General features: G+C 52.4%; 1 protein-coding gene across 4 annotated transcripts in view; it reads right to left on the bottom strand.

Moving 5' to 3' along the window:
* Atp2a1 (ATPase sarcoplasmic/endoplasmic reticulum Ca2+ transporting 1) overlaps nucleotides 1-12,689 on the bottom strand; it is a 17,429-nt gene extending 4,740 nt beyond the window's left edge. For all 4 annotated transcript variants that reach the window (XR_007588625.1, XM_050121597.1, XM_050121598.1 and 1 more), the window contains exons 1-12: nucleotides 12,071-12,689; nucleotides 11,754-11,771; nucleotides 11,310-11,392; nucleotides 9,911-10,015; nucleotides 8,698-8,836; nucleotides 6,989-7,069; nucleotides 6,213-6,298; nucleotides 5,748-6,045; nucleotides 5,444-5,610; nucleotides 2,428-2,516; nucleotides 2,082-2,184; nucleotides 1,737-1,868 (exon numbers count right to left, since the gene is read on the bottom strand). Coding sequence is in view for 3 of the 4 variants with exons in the window: in XM_050121597.1 (XP_049977554.1) it covers nucleotides 1,737-1,868; nucleotides 2,082-2,184; nucleotides 2,428-2,516; nucleotides 5,444-5,610; nucleotides 5,748-6,045; nucleotides 6,213-6,298; nucleotides 6,989-7,069; nucleotides 8,698-8,836; nucleotides 9,911-10,015; nucleotides 11,310-11,392; nucleotides 11,754-11,771; nucleotides 12,071-12,188 (1,419 nt within the window). In the remaining variant the exon portion in view is untranslated. The remainder of the gene's footprint in view (nucleotides 1-1,736; nucleotides 1,869-2,081; nucleotides 2,185-2,427; nucleotides 2,517-5,443; nucleotides 5,611-5,747; nucleotides 6,046-6,212; nucleotides 6,299-6,988; nucleotides 7,070-8,697; nucleotides 8,837-9,910; nucleotides 10,016-11,309; nucleotides 11,393-11,753; nucleotides 11,772-12,070) is intronic.
* Nucleotides 12,690-16,520: the final 3,831 nt, after the last annotated feature.

The raw sequence follows: 16,520 nt of genomic DNA on the forward strand, positions 1-16,520 counted from the left end.
ACAGGGTCTCTCGCTATAGTTCAGGTTGGTGTTGAGCTTACAGTAATTCTCCCATGTACTTCCTCTGTTTCCCATGTACCTCTAATTTGAATATAAATAACACATAGCCTAGTGCCCAGCACACAGTGAAAAATGAATGAGAGCCACAGCCAAGCATGGTGAGCTGTGCCTGTAATCCCAGCACTTGTAGACTAACGCTGGAGCACTGCCGTGAGCTCAAGACCAGTCTGGGCTGTGCAGCAAGGCTTTATCTCAAAAACAGCAAAAGGAGGAGGAGGAAGAGGAAAAGGAGAAGAAGAGCCTTTATATACCAACTACACTGTGGATGGGACCAAGGCTTTACTCAGTGGTAAAGCACAAACCTAGCATGTGAGGGGCTGGGGCTCAACCCCAGCACTATATACAAATAAACTCAAGAGCTAGGGGGTGGCAGCGAAAGAGCATTTGCCCAGCAGGCATGAAGCCTCAAACTCAATCCTTAGCACTGAAAAAAAAATTACTTTTACCTCTTTGTTATTATTAAATAAAGCAGATGCTCAGTGGGTAAAAGCACTTGCCACACAAACCTGATGACCATACAAGCCTAAATTTGATTCTGAAACCCATAGTGAAAAACGAAAACCAACTCCCCCAAATTCTCTGACCTACACATATAGTACACTCAGCGCCCCGTTACACATCACATGTCCTCACCACACACAAAGACATAATAAACAAAGCAGTCAGTAGTGTGTAGTTTGCACATACAGAGAGGAAAAATTTAAAGAAACAATAAAAAAAAAATTTAAGCCAGGCGGTGGTGCCACACGCCTTTAATCCCAGCACTCGGGAGTCAGAGGCAGGCGGATTTCTGTGAGTTCGAGGCCAGCCTGGTCTACAAGAGCTAGTTCCAAGACAGGCTCCAAAGCTACAGAGAAACCCTGTCTTGAGAAACAAACAAACAAAAAAAAAAAAGAAAAAGAAATATTTGTGGGCTGAAAAGATGGCTCAGAGGTTAAGAGCATTGCCTGCTCTTCCAAAGGTCCTGAGTTCAGTTCTCAGCAACCACATGGTGGCTCACAACCATCTGTGATGGGGTCTGGTGCCCTCTTCTGGCCTGCAGGCACACACAGACAGAATATTGTATACATAATAAATAAATAAATATTTTAAAAAAACATTTGTGTAGCACATGTAAGTTTCTGGGTTGCACTTCCTATAGGAAGAGATGAAGGAAAGCCAGCCATGATGGTACACATTGTTAATGTCAGCAGTGGGGAAACTGAGGCAGCAGGATGTCGAGAAAGAGTGATATAAGTAACTAATACTCAGAAACCAGCAAGTGTTCACAGCTAGAGCCCACTGAGTGGTAGCGCTGGCTTTGTCCCCCGGAGAAGACCTCATCTCGTGGGATCGATGGCTGCACAGTCCAGACCCCCCAACAAGACCTAAGATCTGATGGAAACCAAAGCACTCTAGCTAAACTCAGGGCCAACCCCGCAGGCGACACCATGGTTTCTGTCCAGCTCTGCCCAACCTTGGGTCACTAAAGGAAGTGACCTAGGATGTTATGGCCAGACAACAGAAACCCTATCACTATGGAGGGAAGGAGTTTCACCAGCATTCAGCCTGGCTTGGAAAAGCTGTGAGTGAAGCCACCGCCTACCTAGTTGGCGTCCCTATACAATCACAAGGCTCTGTCTGTCTGGGTCTGGCTGGATCTGGGGTCCAGGCCTGCAGAGGGCACCCCAACTCACCGAGTTGCAGGCATTAGCCCGCTCCACTTTCGAGAGGCTTCTCACTTCAGTGTTGAACACATTCATCTTCTCCACCAAGGTAGTGAGGGCTGTCTCCGTGGCCTCGCCTACCTTCTCGTAAACACCTTTGGTCTAAAATAGACAGAGGAGGATGAGGAAGTGTGTCCTGGATCTCCCGTCCTCACCCAACACCCCCATCTTCATCTGGATGGAACAAGAAGAAGCCAACTGCCTCCTTCCCTCGAATGTACGCTCGCTTCCTAAGACCCCTTCCTCCTGGAATGCCCAGGAAGCACAGACCGAGCCACAGGAATAGAAGGGGTGACTTTGTGGGTGGAAGGTTACCTCATTAAAGTCCAAGGAGGAGTCATTGCAGAGGGCACAGATGGTGGCCAGCTCCACCAGCCCATCGTACTGCCCTGCTCGGATTGGCTTATCATTCTTCAAACTGGCAGCAAGGTAGGAAGGAAGACAGGAGAGAAACGGTGGAGAACAGAATGTGAGATGCAGACAGCACAGAGAAGCGGACAGGTATCGGAAAAGAGAGGATGGTGATGAACTTGGAAGACTGGGTGGGAGAGACCAGGCTGGGAAAGAAGGGAGTGAAAAGGAAGGGGGGACTTGCAGGAGATCCCAAGTGAGGGAGGTGGGGGTACGCACACGGCACGGGGGAGACTCCTGGATGACTTACACCTCTCCTTCGGGAGCATACGTGGAGCCAGTGATGGAGAACTCATTCAGCGAGCAGACATCCCCATCCACCCGGTCAATGATGAACATCTGCGGGGGAGAAGGACCACACGATGATATTCCACATCCACATCCCTGAGAGCAGGCGTCCTCAAGTTCAGACTAAGCGAAGGCCCCAGCATTTTCCCCCAGTTCTCCTTGACCTGTGCTGGTCCCTGTCACTCCAGGGTTTTACAGTGATTCCATGTTCCTTGTCAGTGGCCTTAAAAACCAGTTATTGAGGGCTATGCTAGGCTTTCTCCAGATCAGTTCACAGATATGTACAGCAGGGTGTGGTGGGGACTGGGGCCAATGAACCCGCAAGCAGCAGCTCCATATGCAGCTCCAGCAATAGTGCTGCAGCTTCCTGACTCCTTTTCCTATGACACTGTCATTTTTATAGGGAGACAGGAGCCACATCCTACAAGACTGTGTTCTGGCTGTGAAACCTGTGTGTTAGAGAGAAGTGAAGGACATGATGCTCAGGACAGCGACTCACTCTGCCTACACGGTCCACTTCATCTCGATCCCACCTCAAATTCTTTTTTTTTTTTTTTTTTTTTTTTTTTTGGTTTGGTTTGGTGGTTTTTGGTTTTTCAACACAGGGTATCCACTGTAGCCCTGGCTGTCCTGGCTCTGTTCCAGGCCAGCCTCGAACTCAGAACTTAGATATCTGCCTGCTTCTGTCTCCCATATGCTGGGATTAAAGGTGTGGGAGGATCACTTGAGACCAGCAGGTCAAGACAACCTTGGAAGACAAACCAACCCCAAGTGATTCTGATGGAATGCTGGCATCTACAAAACTTAATTCAGCCATTTCTCCTTAAAAACAACATGAAAAAATCTAAAAAAAAAAAAAACTCTAAACCCAGGCTGTGGCTTTATAGGACAGGACCACAGACACCTGTCTGTCACCCTGGCTTTCCTGAGTCCTCATACTGGGGAGCACTCAGACACTAGACCCACTGCCAGGGCTTGTTTTGAATAAAGAAACAGATAGTGCCAAATTAAAAATATTTTAAGGGGCTGGAGAGATGGCTCAGTGGTTAAGAGCATTGCCTGCTCTTCCAAAGGTCCTGAGTTCAATTCCCAGCAACCACATGGTGGCTCCCAACCATCTGTAAAGAGGTCTGGCGCCCTCTTCCGGCCTTCAGGCATACAGACAGAATTTTGTATACATAATAAATAAATATTAAAAAATAAAAAAATAAAAATATTTTGATAGCTGTATTTCAATCTTATCTATTTTTCCGGTTTTAGGAAAGAATACTGGCTGGGTATGATGACACATGCCTTTAGTCCCAGCACTCAGGAGGCGGAGGCAGGAAAGCTCTGTGAGTCTGAGGCCAGCCTGGACCACAGAGCAAGTTCCAGGCCAGCCAAGGCCACATAAAGAGACCCTGCCTTGAAAAAGGGAAAGGGCTGGCTAGCTGTTTAGGGGCCAGTTAAGTGGCTCAGCGGGTAGAGGCACTTGCCACCAAGCCAGATGACCTGAGTTCAATCCCCGAACCGTGCATGGTGAGAGGAGAGAATGAACACACACTCACTCTCTCTGAAATAAATAATAAATACTTTTAAACTTCCTAAAGAGATGCTGTTCAGGACCAGTATGGCCAGGCTGGCTGGCCCCGTCATGAAATGGCCACTCGCGGGGTACGAGCCACACAACAGAAGCTACAGAGCCGTGGGTTCTTGAGTTTGGAACTCAATTCTGCTACTTTTTTTTTTTTTTTTTTTTTTTTTTTTTTTTTTGTCAAAATCTCACAGTTCCTTGAACTCCTCAATGGAAGTAATCTTTGTATCCCAACTTCCCAAGTACTTGAGACTCCAGACTCCATGAGGCAGGGCCTCGTTGGCCTTAAAGTACACAGCCAAGACAGGCCTCACATTCATAATGTCCCCACCTTCACCTCTTGAGTACAAGGATAACAGACACCACTATGTTTGGCTCCGCTGTTTATAAACTTGGTATCTTTTGGTAAACCCCTAAATCTCCCTAAGCCTCGGTTTACTTTCTGGAAAGGTGAGGTTAAAGAGAATGCCCCTGAATTGGCTAGTGTAGAGGATCAGAGAGAAACACAGCCCAGGGGTGAGGACTGGGATGGCTGTTCCTGTTGTCATCATTGTTGTTGTTGACCTGACACAATTAGAGTTACCTGGGAAGAGAGACTGCCTCCTTCAGATTAGCATAGGGACATTTTCTCAACTAATGATGGATGTGCAAAGGCCTAAGCCACCATAGGCAGGTGATCCTGGGGTGTCTAAGAAAGCAGGCTATGCCAGGCGGTGGTGGTGTCACCTTTAATCCCAGCACTCAGAAGACAGAGGCAGGTGGATCTCTGTGAGTTCAAGGCCAGCCTGGTCTATGGAGCAAGTTCCAGGACAGGCTCCAAAGCTACACAGAGAAACCCTATCTTGAAAAAAATCAAAGAAAAGAAAAGGGGAAAGAGAGAGACAGAAAGAGAGAGAGAGAGAGAGAGAGAGAGAGAGAGAGAGAATACTAAGCAAAGCAGAGAGAGCAAGCCAGTAAGCAGCCTTCCTCTGCTCCTCCGTGGTCTTTGCTTCAGGCTCCTTAGCTTGAGTTTCTGCCTTGGCTTCCCTCAGTGATGGACTGAAGCTACAGAGGAAACGAAGCATCTCCTCCCAGAGTTGCTTTTGGTCATGCTGTTTATCAGGGCAACAGAAAGCAGGCTGGCAAGCTGCTTCCTCCATGGTTCCGGTCTCTGCTCCTGCTTGAGTTCCTGTCCTGGCTTCCCTCACTGATGGACGGTGATAGGGACACACCAGCCAACTGAACCCTCTCCTCCCCAAGGTGGTTTTAGCGAGGGTTTTATGACAGAAAGAGAAAGCAAACTAACATGGCTCTTGGCTTGATCTAAGGGTGGCACTCAATCTCCCTTAGAGAAGTTCCCAGGCCACACCAGTACAGAAGCCGGTCTTCAGAGGGCTCCTGTCGCCCCGCCTGTGCGTCTCCTCACCTTGCAGACCGACATCTGGTTGGTGGTGAGGGTCCCTGTTTTGTCAGAACAGATGACAGAGGTACAGCCCAGGGTCTCCACAGAGGGCAAGCTCCTCACGATGGCGTTCTTCTTTGCCATCCGGCGGGTACCCAAGGCCAAGCAGGTGGTGATGACAGCAGGAAGCCCTATGGGGATAGAGCTGGTGTAAGCAAACCAGGAGGAGGGAGACCTAGTGTGGCTGATATATCACAGCCACCAAAGCTATCGGGACCTTCTCCATGGCCCGTCATTGTTACTTTATCTTGAAACATTGTTGCCTTACCTTCTGGGATGGCTGCCACAGCCAAAGCCACAGCAATCTTGAAGTAGTAAATGGCCCCCCGGAACCAGGAGCCCCCATGGACAGGGTCGTTGAAGTGACCAATGTTGATAAGCCAGACAGCCACACAGATGAGGGAGATGACCTTGGACAGCTGTTCCCCAAACTCGTCCAGCTTCTGCTGCAGCGGGGTCTTGTCCTGCTCCGTGGCAGCCATCTGGTCTCGGATCTTGCCAATCTCAGTACTCACACCCGTGGTGGCCACAATGCCCACGGCCTTGCCGGCTGCAATGTTGGTACCCTGGGAAGGTGAGGAAGGAGCAGGGTCAGGTAAGAGATGTTCCTTATGCCACAGGCTAGGGGCCTCATCTCTTCTTCCACACCCAGCTCCTCTGGCTGGTCATGTGACTGCTTACTGAGAAGTGGCTATGTGACTGCTTACTGAGAAGTGGTCATGTGACTGCTTACTGAGAAGAGCATGTTCTTCTTGTCCTGGTTGACGGCTCGGGGGTCAGGGACAGGATCTGTGTGCTTGATGACAGATACAGACTCTCCTATGGAGGAAGGACCAGAGCGTTTTCAGATGACATCATGTCTCTGTCCCTAACATTCTGACACTCTGCAATCATTAGGCAAACACTCTGGCAGTCTTGCCTCTAGAGGAAGGTGACTGGGCAGGTGGGAAGTCCATTGCCTCTAGAGTTAAAAGACACCGACCAGGCCTAGTGTGTGACTTCGATCGCTTCCCTTCCATCTGTTCCCCATGTCCCGGTGAAAACCAAACAAACCAGCGGCTGTGAGGCATTTATCACCTGCACAGCCCATTCCTGAGGGCCGACCAGTGTGGAGTCCTCACCCAGGACAGAGGCTCAGGCCTTCCTGCTGTGAGTCCAGTTTACACTGTCTCCCTCCCAGAGTTTAAAGGGTCCAAAGCCCCCACCCTATCTTAGAATCCCTCATTTGAGGACTTCTCAGGATGCTGGAGAGGACAGGACAATTTGCGGTAGGGGGTGAGTTCCTGTGTCCACGCAGAAGGTGTAAGGCAAAGACTATACTGAAATAGCCACAGACATCCTCTCTCATGCCCCTTGTCACAGAATGAAGACTGAGCCACACTGATGATGCTACCTCAGAACTAAAGAGAGGCCCCACTGCAGATGCCCTTCTTCATCCACCGGAAACCTTCCGTCTGGCTGCCTGCCTGGCTCCTCCCTCGCTATGCCTTCCCATCTGCGCCAGCCTACCTGTCAAGATGGACTGGTCGACCCGGAGGGTGGTGGATTTGATGGAGAGGATGCGGATATCTGCCGGGACTTTGTCTCCCACTGTAGAGAGAGGAGCAAGCTCAGCGGGGAATGGAGTTTCCTTCCTTCCTTCCTTCCTTCCTTCCTTCCTTCCTTCCTTCCTTCCTTCCTTCCTTCCCAGTCTCTCCCTCCCTCCCTCCCACCATCCATCCTTCAGTCCCTACAGCATTCGGCTGCTCATAGGCCTTCAGCACAAGACTCCCCACTCCGTCCCCACCCCAGAGGTACTATCCTAGTGTTCCCCCACTAAATGCTTCTCTTCCCACTGGCTGCAAGCCTGCGAAGGGAGGCTCCCAAGATCCCTGGCGTGTAGTGTGTATTCATTAAATGTATTCTTGGTAACTGAGATGAAAACTGGGGACAAGCCAGCTAAAACTGAGAAAGGGAAACAAGAGAAAGGTAAAGAATGATGTAACTCAGAGAAAAAGAGGGTGACTGGGAGGATTGGAGAGCAAGGTGGATGCTGGGAAAATCCAGGCCAAGCGAGACCCAGAGTGGAGCATGAAGAATGGTCGGGAGGAAGTGTGAGGGCGCATTCCTGACCGTGGGAAGTGGGAAGTCAGACTGTGAAAGCACCCTGGCAGGGGCTGAGGAAGATACTCTGCCAGACTAGAGACCCTTTAGGGGACAGACACACACCTCCTCGGGCCTCGGCCTAAAGCCACCTTGGTCTCATGGGTGGAACTGGGGCGAAGTTCACCAGCTTTCCTTTCTCTTGGTTTCTAAGGTCCCTCCGCCAGTACCAGAGGAAGCAGGAGGAGGGAGGGGGTCAGCAACGGAGTCAGGCAGACACCCTTGTCACCGAAGCCCGAGTAGTATTTATAGACATTCATGGCACTGACCCCAAACTGTCACCATAGCAGGACTGCCCTGGGACGGGGCTATGGGGCCTCCAGCCCACCAGCTCTCCACCCTGGGCTTCTCCTGGTGGTAACATGGTATAGAGGGTGACATGGTACGACATACACTTTCACCAAACTAGGTGCCTAAGGAGGTGGAAAGGCCTGCTAGGGGCAAATATAAAAAGCGCTGAAGGGGGCAGAATCCCAGTAATCTTAGCTAGCCAGCCCCACCCCTCCCTGAGTCGGCATTAAGTGTCCCTGAGGGGGCAGGGCCCTCCTTGAGCGCCCTCCTTTCAGGTCCCGTGCTCTAAGCTGGTGGAGGACTAGGAGTTACCTTACATGGTGGTGGGAGTAGTCGTCTACCCCCCTCCCACTCCACCCCCCTCCCTTCTACTCCCATTCCTTCCCCCTTTGAGAAGCCTCAAGGGCACTAAGGGGTCAAGACTGAAAGCTGACCAAGCTTGTGGTGGGTGGAAGGAGAGGGGAGCCAGGCTCGGGAAGGGGTGGAGATGGGGCCATTGGCAGGGATTGGCTTCCACCTGTCGCTTGCAAGTGTTGGCCGAGGGGAGGGGGGACGGGGGTCTGTCTGCTGCCTCAGGGACAGGACTAGCTGTTCCTATTGAGACTCTAGTAGGGAGGGGTGCTGTGGCCTGAATTGTCCCGGAGTGACCCCTGAGGAGTCTGGGAAGGAGAAGCAAAGACACCACCATCCTCAGAGATACAGGATCGGGGCTGTCAGGTCCCCTGTTCTCTTCTTGGCCTCAGACCCAAGGCTGCTCCCCTTGAAGTACCCATTCCAGCCCTTACCAGCCACCTCAACGATATCCCCAGGGACGATGTCCCTAGCCTTGATCCTTTGCACTGACTTTCGGTCAGCCCGATAGACCTTCCCCATCTCAGGTTCATACTCTTTAAGTGCCTCGATGGCGTTCTCTGCATTCCGTTCCTGAGGAGGACAGCAGACAAGAGTGGAGTCAGAGAGGGAGGAAGGTCCTGGACCCGCAGGAGGCTGCTCTGGGTCATGCAGGAAGGGTGAGGGACATGCAGATGGAGGAACCGGAATTGGGATCCTAGCAGAGAGGACATTGCAGAAAAGGCTGGCTCATGCAGGTCCAGCGAGCACAAGAGGTGGACGGAGGAACCCGTCAGCACAACAGGGATGTGTCTGTTCTAGAAAACATCGCCAGTGGCTAAAAACAGGGTTTGGACCAAGAAGAAAGGAATTTGTAAAAACAAAAACAAAACAACACCAACAACAAAACAAACACAGAAAGCAAGGGACAAGGAAAGTAAACCAGCAATGTCAGAGGAAGAAAGAAATCAAACTAGTATTTATTGAGTGCCTACTATGTGCCATGAACCTTCATGTTCTTTTTCAATTGCATCAAGCCTGAGGAACACAGTTATTAATCTTGTTTCCTTTTCTTTTCTCTCTCTCTCTCTCTCTCTCTCTCTTTCTTTCTTTCTTCCTTTCTTTTCTTTTCTTTTCTTTTCAAAATGGACTCACTATGTAGCCCTGCCTGGCCTGGGATTCTCTATGTAGAGCAGGCTAGCTTCAAACTCACAGACATCCACGAGCCTCTCCCCTGCAACTGTGGGACTAAAGGCGGTGCATCACCGCACCTGACCTCACCCCCTTTCCATCCTTCCTTCTTGTAGTAGGATTACAAGTGTGCTCAACCTTGCATAGCTTTTTTTTTTTCTTTTAAAGACAGAATTTCACACTGTAGTCCAGGCTAGCCTAGGACTCCCGTGTCTGCCTCTGGAGTGCTGTAGGTGTGTGCCAGCACACATAGCTTACTATTCCTAGTTTCCAGGTGAGAAAAAAAGGCTTCGGGAATGGAGAATTTCCTCGGGGTCACGCAGTAAACATGAGTTTTTCTGGCTTATTCTCAACTGAATGAGAAGACCAGAGGAGTGGGCACAGACGGGGAGATGATGGAGGAGGAGGGGATGGGAAGGAGGAATGGCCCCTGGCCCAGTGCTGAGACCCAAGCGGGGAGGAGGAGTCAGAACTAACCTGCCAAACCCCCACGATAGCATTGGCAATGAGGATCAAGAGAATGACAAAAGGTTCCACAAAGGCCGTGACAGTTTCTTCGCCTTCCTCAAACCAGGCCAGCACCTGAGAGGGAAGGGGGAATCACAAAGGCCCCAGTGACTAAAGAAAGAAATGGGAAGGCTTTTGAAGAACGCTGCAGAGCTCAGACGATGTATAGGAGTGTAAGGACTCTGCAGCACTCTGAACACACATTCCCAGCCATCCTTGTGATGCTGTACAAATAGGCAGTGCAGACACACACGCACTAACCGGGAAAGCTTTCAGGTATCCCTGACCAAACTGTTGGCTTGTAAGCAAACCTTCCCAGAACACCCAGGGTCAACTACCCCTTCAGCCATATCCATCCCACAGGGACCCAAGCCCAATAGGAAAATCCCTATGGTCCTCGAAGGGCCCAGCCCACCCACAGCCCTCCCTTAGCAAGGCATGGAAGCTCCAATTTCATGAGAGAACAGGAGGGGAGTAGGGTTACAGGCCTCCAGCACCCACCCCACCCCAGCTGTTGCCACTGCCAGGCAGCAGCCACAGGCAAATGTCAAGGAGCAAATCTGAGGAGAGAGAAGGGAGGCTGCCAGCTTAGACGCAAGGGTGCGTGGGGCCTCCATGGATGCTTTATGCTTTTTGCCTCCTAGGCCTTGTTTTCCAGCTAAGATGCTAAAGGAATTCTAAAATGCAAGATGGACTGCTGGACCAGTGGGTGACAGGAGCCAGCAGCAGGGGCTGTGAACACTGGAGATGTTCCCAAGGGGATGGGATATAGCAAAGGCTCTGAGGGGTTGGAGACACCAAGAGGTAAGGATGAATCAGGCTGGGTAAAGAGAAGTAGGTGCCACGTGCCAGCCCCTAATGGAAGCAGGATGTGGTAAAGTCTGGAGACAGTTGAGGGGTGGGTGTGTAGAGGGTCGAAGGGGCTGGAAGGCACACTGGTGGTTACCACTGTACCAGCAACACCTTCCCCACTTCTCCAAGCAAGCCTTTCTTTTGGCCAATCAGCATCACAAGCTGGAGAGGGCGGGGCAGGACTGGAGAAACAGAGTGAGGACCAACCAGGACAGGCAGGGAATGCTAGTGGCCCCCACAGTGGATGCTGCATCCCACATCGAAGCTAGGAGCCCTGTGCTTAGGGGGTAACCTGAGCCCTTGAAGCCCTTGAAGCAGGGAGGGTTCGGGTTAGGGAGGGTGGCTTAGCTTCAGTGTTTTGGCTGAGAACGCTCTCAGGGCTTAAAATAAAACTTCTCTGCAGGGGAGGAAGCGAATCAGCACCCCACCCCCAGTTCCAGCCTGGAAAACAGGGTGTTCAGGGCTTGGCCCAGGGCACCTAGGATGGTCAGAGCCCCCAAATGCCCTCGGCACTCACGAAGGAGATGCAGGCCGCCAGGAGAAGAATCCGCACCAGCAGGTCTTCAAACTGCTCCACCACTAACTCCCACAGGGACTTGCCTGGGGGAGGGCGAGAAAAGAAGTCCCAGGGCTTACAATCTAAAATTGATGAGGGTCTATGGCTCTGGATGGGCTTGGGTCCAGAGTCTAGTCTGCCCTGACCCTCTAGGCTGATCGGCAGCCTGGCTTGATGCGAGAGAAAGATGAAACAGCCAAAAAGGCTCTTCAGATCTGTGGCAATTGTTCAAGGCTGGGAAGTCTCAAGGAAAAAGCATCTGGAGATGTCTGACACTGAGCTCTAGGGAAGAGATCTGCCTTTTGGGTAATGCTGTGGGTCTCAGAAAGGAGAAGGCAGGGAGCTGGGAATGGGGCACACACCGGGGGTGTCGTTTAGCAGGGGCTCAAGGCTCAGATAACTTACCTTCCTCAGCAGGGAGCTCTATTCAGGGGGAAAAAAGAAAAGGACAAATTTAGTAGGGGTTCAGCCTCACGTCCCCCACAGCCAGAACTTGACAGGCTAAGAGACTCAGGCTATCAAAAGGGCATCTGAAGTTCAAGGTCACCCAGTAAAACCTCCCCAAACTCCAGATGGCAAAACTGTTTTCTTTATATCCTGCCCCTCCTGCAAGAAGCCAACAACTGCCCCGCTCATCCGTGCAGACCCCGAAGGAAGCAGTTCCCACTAGCGGGGTGGGAGGGCAGCCATGCTCGCCTCTCCTCTGAGGGTTTAAAACTTACCATTGGGGCCATATTTTTCCAGATGCCGCTTAACTTGATCTGGGGTAAGGCCTGTGGTCTCGCTCACCCCAAAAAAGGACAAACATTCCTCTGTGGACTTGGAGTGTGCGGCCTCCATTGTGCTCCCTTCTTGGGGCCCAGGGGGCGATGTATTCCTTCTTAGGGGCCTCTCACTGGAGGGGGAACGTCTTCCGTGTGTCCACCTGCCTGTTGATCTGGGCTCCTTCCTTTTTCTCGCCTGCCCCCCCCAGATTCTTCCTCCTTCCACAAAGTTCTGACCCCAGTCCCACTTGCAGCAGCCGGCCACCCCCCCAGCCCCCAGCTGGTCCTTATGAGGGAGTGGGGGGGGCCAGGCTCCCCCTTCCCCCAGATCAGGGATTGGCTGGCTGAGACCCCAGCAGGAGGGGTCAGAAGAGAGAGAGATTTCTGCTGACAGAGAAGAACAGTGGGCCTGCAGCCTGGGATGTCACTCATAAGGGTGGCCCCAGCCCCAGGGAAGGGGGGGCAGGGAATAAAGCCATTTTACTGTTATCTGCAACTGACCCTGCCCCCCAGGTGCCTCAGCTTTCCCAGTTACATTAAATGCCCAACTCCAAGCTCACCCTGAGCACACCCCTCTGCCCTCAGGTCTCATGGCCCCTCAGGCCTCTCTTATCTTGGCCATCCTGAGCCCCTTCCCACAGTCAGTCCTCTTCCCTGCCTATTGTGTGCAGAGGATAGAGGAAGTGCTCCAAGGGGATTCAAAGGAGAGGGGAGAGCATCTTTGGGGGGCAGAGGAAGTGGCTTTAGAGAGATAAGGGGAAGTAGGGAAGAGAGGTGGTCAAGGGAACTGGGCAGAAGATGGTAACCTTACCCTAGGGAGGGGTTGCTGCCGCCATCAACAAGGGATTTAGTGTCCAGGCCCTGGCGAGCAAAGCCAGGACCGTCTGCGTCTCCTACACTCCCCCCGCCACGGTAGCTCAGCCTCTGGGAACACAGCCTGTAGCTCCCCCTTGAAACTGGCAGGGAATCCCCCCCTGAAGAAAATGGGACACCCAGGCAGTCAGGTAACCCAAGAGGCTACAGAATGTGCTGATGGCAGAGGGGAGGGATAAGTATTTCAGGGTGAGGCAGGGGAATGAGGATTTCCTCATCCCACACTGGCCTTTAATTCCAGAGGTGTAGGGGTCTCAGCAGCTCTGGGCCTGATGCAACAGTCCACAGAGGGAGTGAGGATCAGGCTTGGTGGTAGGAGTGCTTTGGAGCCGGGCCTGTCCCATGCCACAGTGCCCGGGCACAGGACCCCTGAAGCTGGATGAAGTAGACGCTCCAGAGAGGGAGGAAGGGGTAGAGATGAAGGAGCACAGAACTGAGGTAGGAGCAGAGGTGGCCCAGACTATGTCTGAGGAGAAGAGGGAAAAGAAACAGCAGGGTGCTGGCAGTGGCAGTCAGGTGGGCGTGGCCCCGGGGGCTGGGTGCAAAGCCACAAGTTGTTGCTGTAGGGCTGGTCTGGGTGTCAGCTTCCCCTGATAAAGCAGCTGCTCGGCACCACCCTTCCCAACCCCGGTTCACCACTGGGGCATTTTTTGGTTTCCACCAAGGCAACTGCTGGAGGAGCAGGCAAGGTACATAAGCCAGGATGCAAGCAGGATGAAAACTGAGGCAGAGAAGTTTCCATGGGAATCGGTGAGGGCCGGCAGCATTGCAGCCCTAGAGCGCAGGTCCCACGTTTACCCAGGCCTCAGTTTCCCTGAAAAGAACCAATAAGCACTTCCCACACCAGGGCTCCAGCACACAAACAATACAAGAAGCAGAGCCCGGAAGAACAAGAAGCTCCACTTGTTTGGGGCCAGGGTGGCCAACACGAATAGAAAGAAATGAAGGACTGAACCTCAGCTCCATCCTGCCTTCTGCCCAGACTGGGGGAAGGGTGAAATGAGGACAAGGTGTCCCTTCCCGCCCTCTTTTCACAGTTCCCACAAGCCCCTCCCCTGAAGTAGAGTCCTGCTGTGACCTGAGGTGGAGGGGCTTAGACAATGGGGTGGGAATATAGGGGGTCACATCCACGGGCATCTCCACCTGGCCCAGGACCCTCCATCTCCAGCCAGAGGCAGGGCGAGCAGCCATGGAGGCTGGGGCCCTCGCTGGCTTCTCCCCAGCCGCAGCTGGAGGAGCGACAGGAGCCACAGGGCCACTGTCCTCCAGCAGCAGGAATGCCCAAACATGGCGAGGGGGAGTAGGGACGTGAGAGCTTCAAAGGAGTTGACTGAGGGAAGAAGGCAGGCTTTACAGGACACTCCTGCCAAAGAGGCTCTTTGAGGTTATTTGTGTCTGCCTCTTCCAGCTTCCCAGATAGATAAATGAAGGCCAGAAAGCTACCAGTCCAGAGCTCCAGGGATACCTACCTCACCGCACTGTGACCTGAGGTGGAAAGGGAGCAGATGAGGCTATTCCAGACCACACCCCACTACACCAAGACTGAAGGTGTTCTTGTTCTTGAGTTCTGAGGTGGAGGAGAGGGAGCGGGCAGGTCGTGAAGGGCGTGAAGGCAGAGCCTGGCCCATCCTTTTGTCCACAAAAACCTAGAGGCATCTCATTGTCTCTTGGGCTCTTGTAACCAGGACATGGCAGTCTGGGGGTGTCTTTCTGCCCACTGCAGGATGGCAAGTCCCTGAAGGTGGCAGGGCATGGGGGTGGGGAGCATCTGAACGCCAGTTGCCATGGGATTAGAGAAGGATCAGACCTTCCCACTCTGAGGTGTTACAGGCCTCACTGGCCATTGGCTGTCTAACAGTCTCACTTGGAGAACACAGCACAGGTCTAAAGCTGCCCTCCGCCCAACCTCCACAACAGGCCAATTCAATCCCTATTCAAGGCCAAGATTTGGGGAGCCCCAGGGATGAGGTAAAACAAAACAAGAGCCAGCAGGCTTCCCCCAACCAACCCCCACTCTAGATAGCCTATGAGCTCAGCTGTCTCCTGTCCATCTCCCCACAGAACCAACGCAGGGCTCAGAATAGCAAGGTCATGAGCGTGGGTAGGGCCTCTTGGAGGTGGGACACAGGCTGAGGGACAGAAGATCGGCCACTCCACTTTCCCAGGGGAGGGGGCGAGACAGTGGTGAGGTGGGAGGGAGGGTAGCAAGCAGGTGGGAGGGGAGAGGGAGGGTAACACAGCAAGTGGGGGAGGGAGGGTAGCACAGCAGGTAGGGGAGGGGGCGAGTCAGTGGTAAGGTGGGAGGGAGGGTAACACACCAGGTGTGGGAGGGGGCGAGTCAGTGGTGAGGTGGGAGGGAGGGTAGCCCAGCAGGTGGGGGAGGGGCGAGACAGTGGGGAGGGAGGAAGGGTAACAAGTCTTCAGATCCTACTTTCCTTCTAGCACCCCTGCCCCCACCTCTAAATTGAGATGCCAGGGCACCCCTGCTGGAGAGCATAGATACGGTGCTGAAAGATGTATTCAGGGCAGGGTCTATAGTAAAAACTGGGAGTTTGGTGGTGGCGGTAGTGATTGTAAACCCCATGCCAGCAGCCGAACCTCAGGGAAGAGAACTAGTAGAGATGGGGAATGTGTAGAAGCTACACCCAGACAGCTGGAACTTGTGACTTTAGTTCTTAATTCTCTTTTTTGGTTGTTTTTTTGTTTTTGTTTTTTGTTTTTTGTTTTTTTTTTTTTTTTTTTGAGACAAGGCTTCTGTGTCACCCTGGCTGTCCCAGAATTCACTCTGTAGACCAGGCTGGCCTTGAACAGAGATTCACCTGCCTCTGTCTCCCAAGTGCTAGGTTTAAAGGTGTGCACCACCATTGCCTGGCTTGGAACCTGTGACTTTCAAGGAATGCCTTGAGACATGTATAAACTCAGAGACAAACATTTAGCCAAGTCATGTCAGCAGTACCAACTAAGATGAAATTTCACATCTCACGGAGGATGCCAAGGCCCAGAGCCACTTGCCTTGCCCCCAGGTCCATATAGCAGCGAGAGGCAGCACCAGGACCCAGAGCCAGGACTGCCATCCAGGCTCTAACAAAGGAGCCTCAGCAGTCAGCCGTGGGCTGCTACAGTAAGTTCTTCCAGCTGTGTGACTGCAGCGCCTTCTACCTACTTTCTTCCTAGGATGGGAGCTTTCACTCAAAAACTTCAGCATAGCAAAGGCCTTGGGTGAGCAGAAATCCATCTTTCACTGTCTCACCCCATTAAAGAACAAGCCGGCAGGTGTGGTAGTGTGATCCTCAGCTGCAGGTGGCTGAGGCGGGGGATCACAGTTCTGGTTATATAAAGAGCCACTGTCTTCAAAGAAACCTTCACCCCTAAAAGAAAACACGCTGGACCCCCCCCAAGAAGAACTGTTGAGCTCTGCAAACCAAGTGAACTACAGAGATGTGGTTCCAAAGGCCTTAGACTAGAGTGAAAAGGACTGGGCCCAGGCCAGCTCTGTGAGCTCAGAAGACGCCTTATCCACTTGACACAGATTTGG

This window comes from Alexandromys fortis, unplaced genomic scaffold (assembly GCF_014885135.2).
Source record: "Alexandromys fortis isolate MF-2015 unplaced genomic scaffold, M_Fortis_MF-2015_v1.1 scaffold_199, whole genome shotgun sequence".
In the NCBI taxonomy this organism is placed as follows: domain Eukaryota; kingdom Metazoa; phylum Chordata; class Mammalia; order Rodentia; family Cricetidae; genus Alexandromys; species Alexandromys fortis.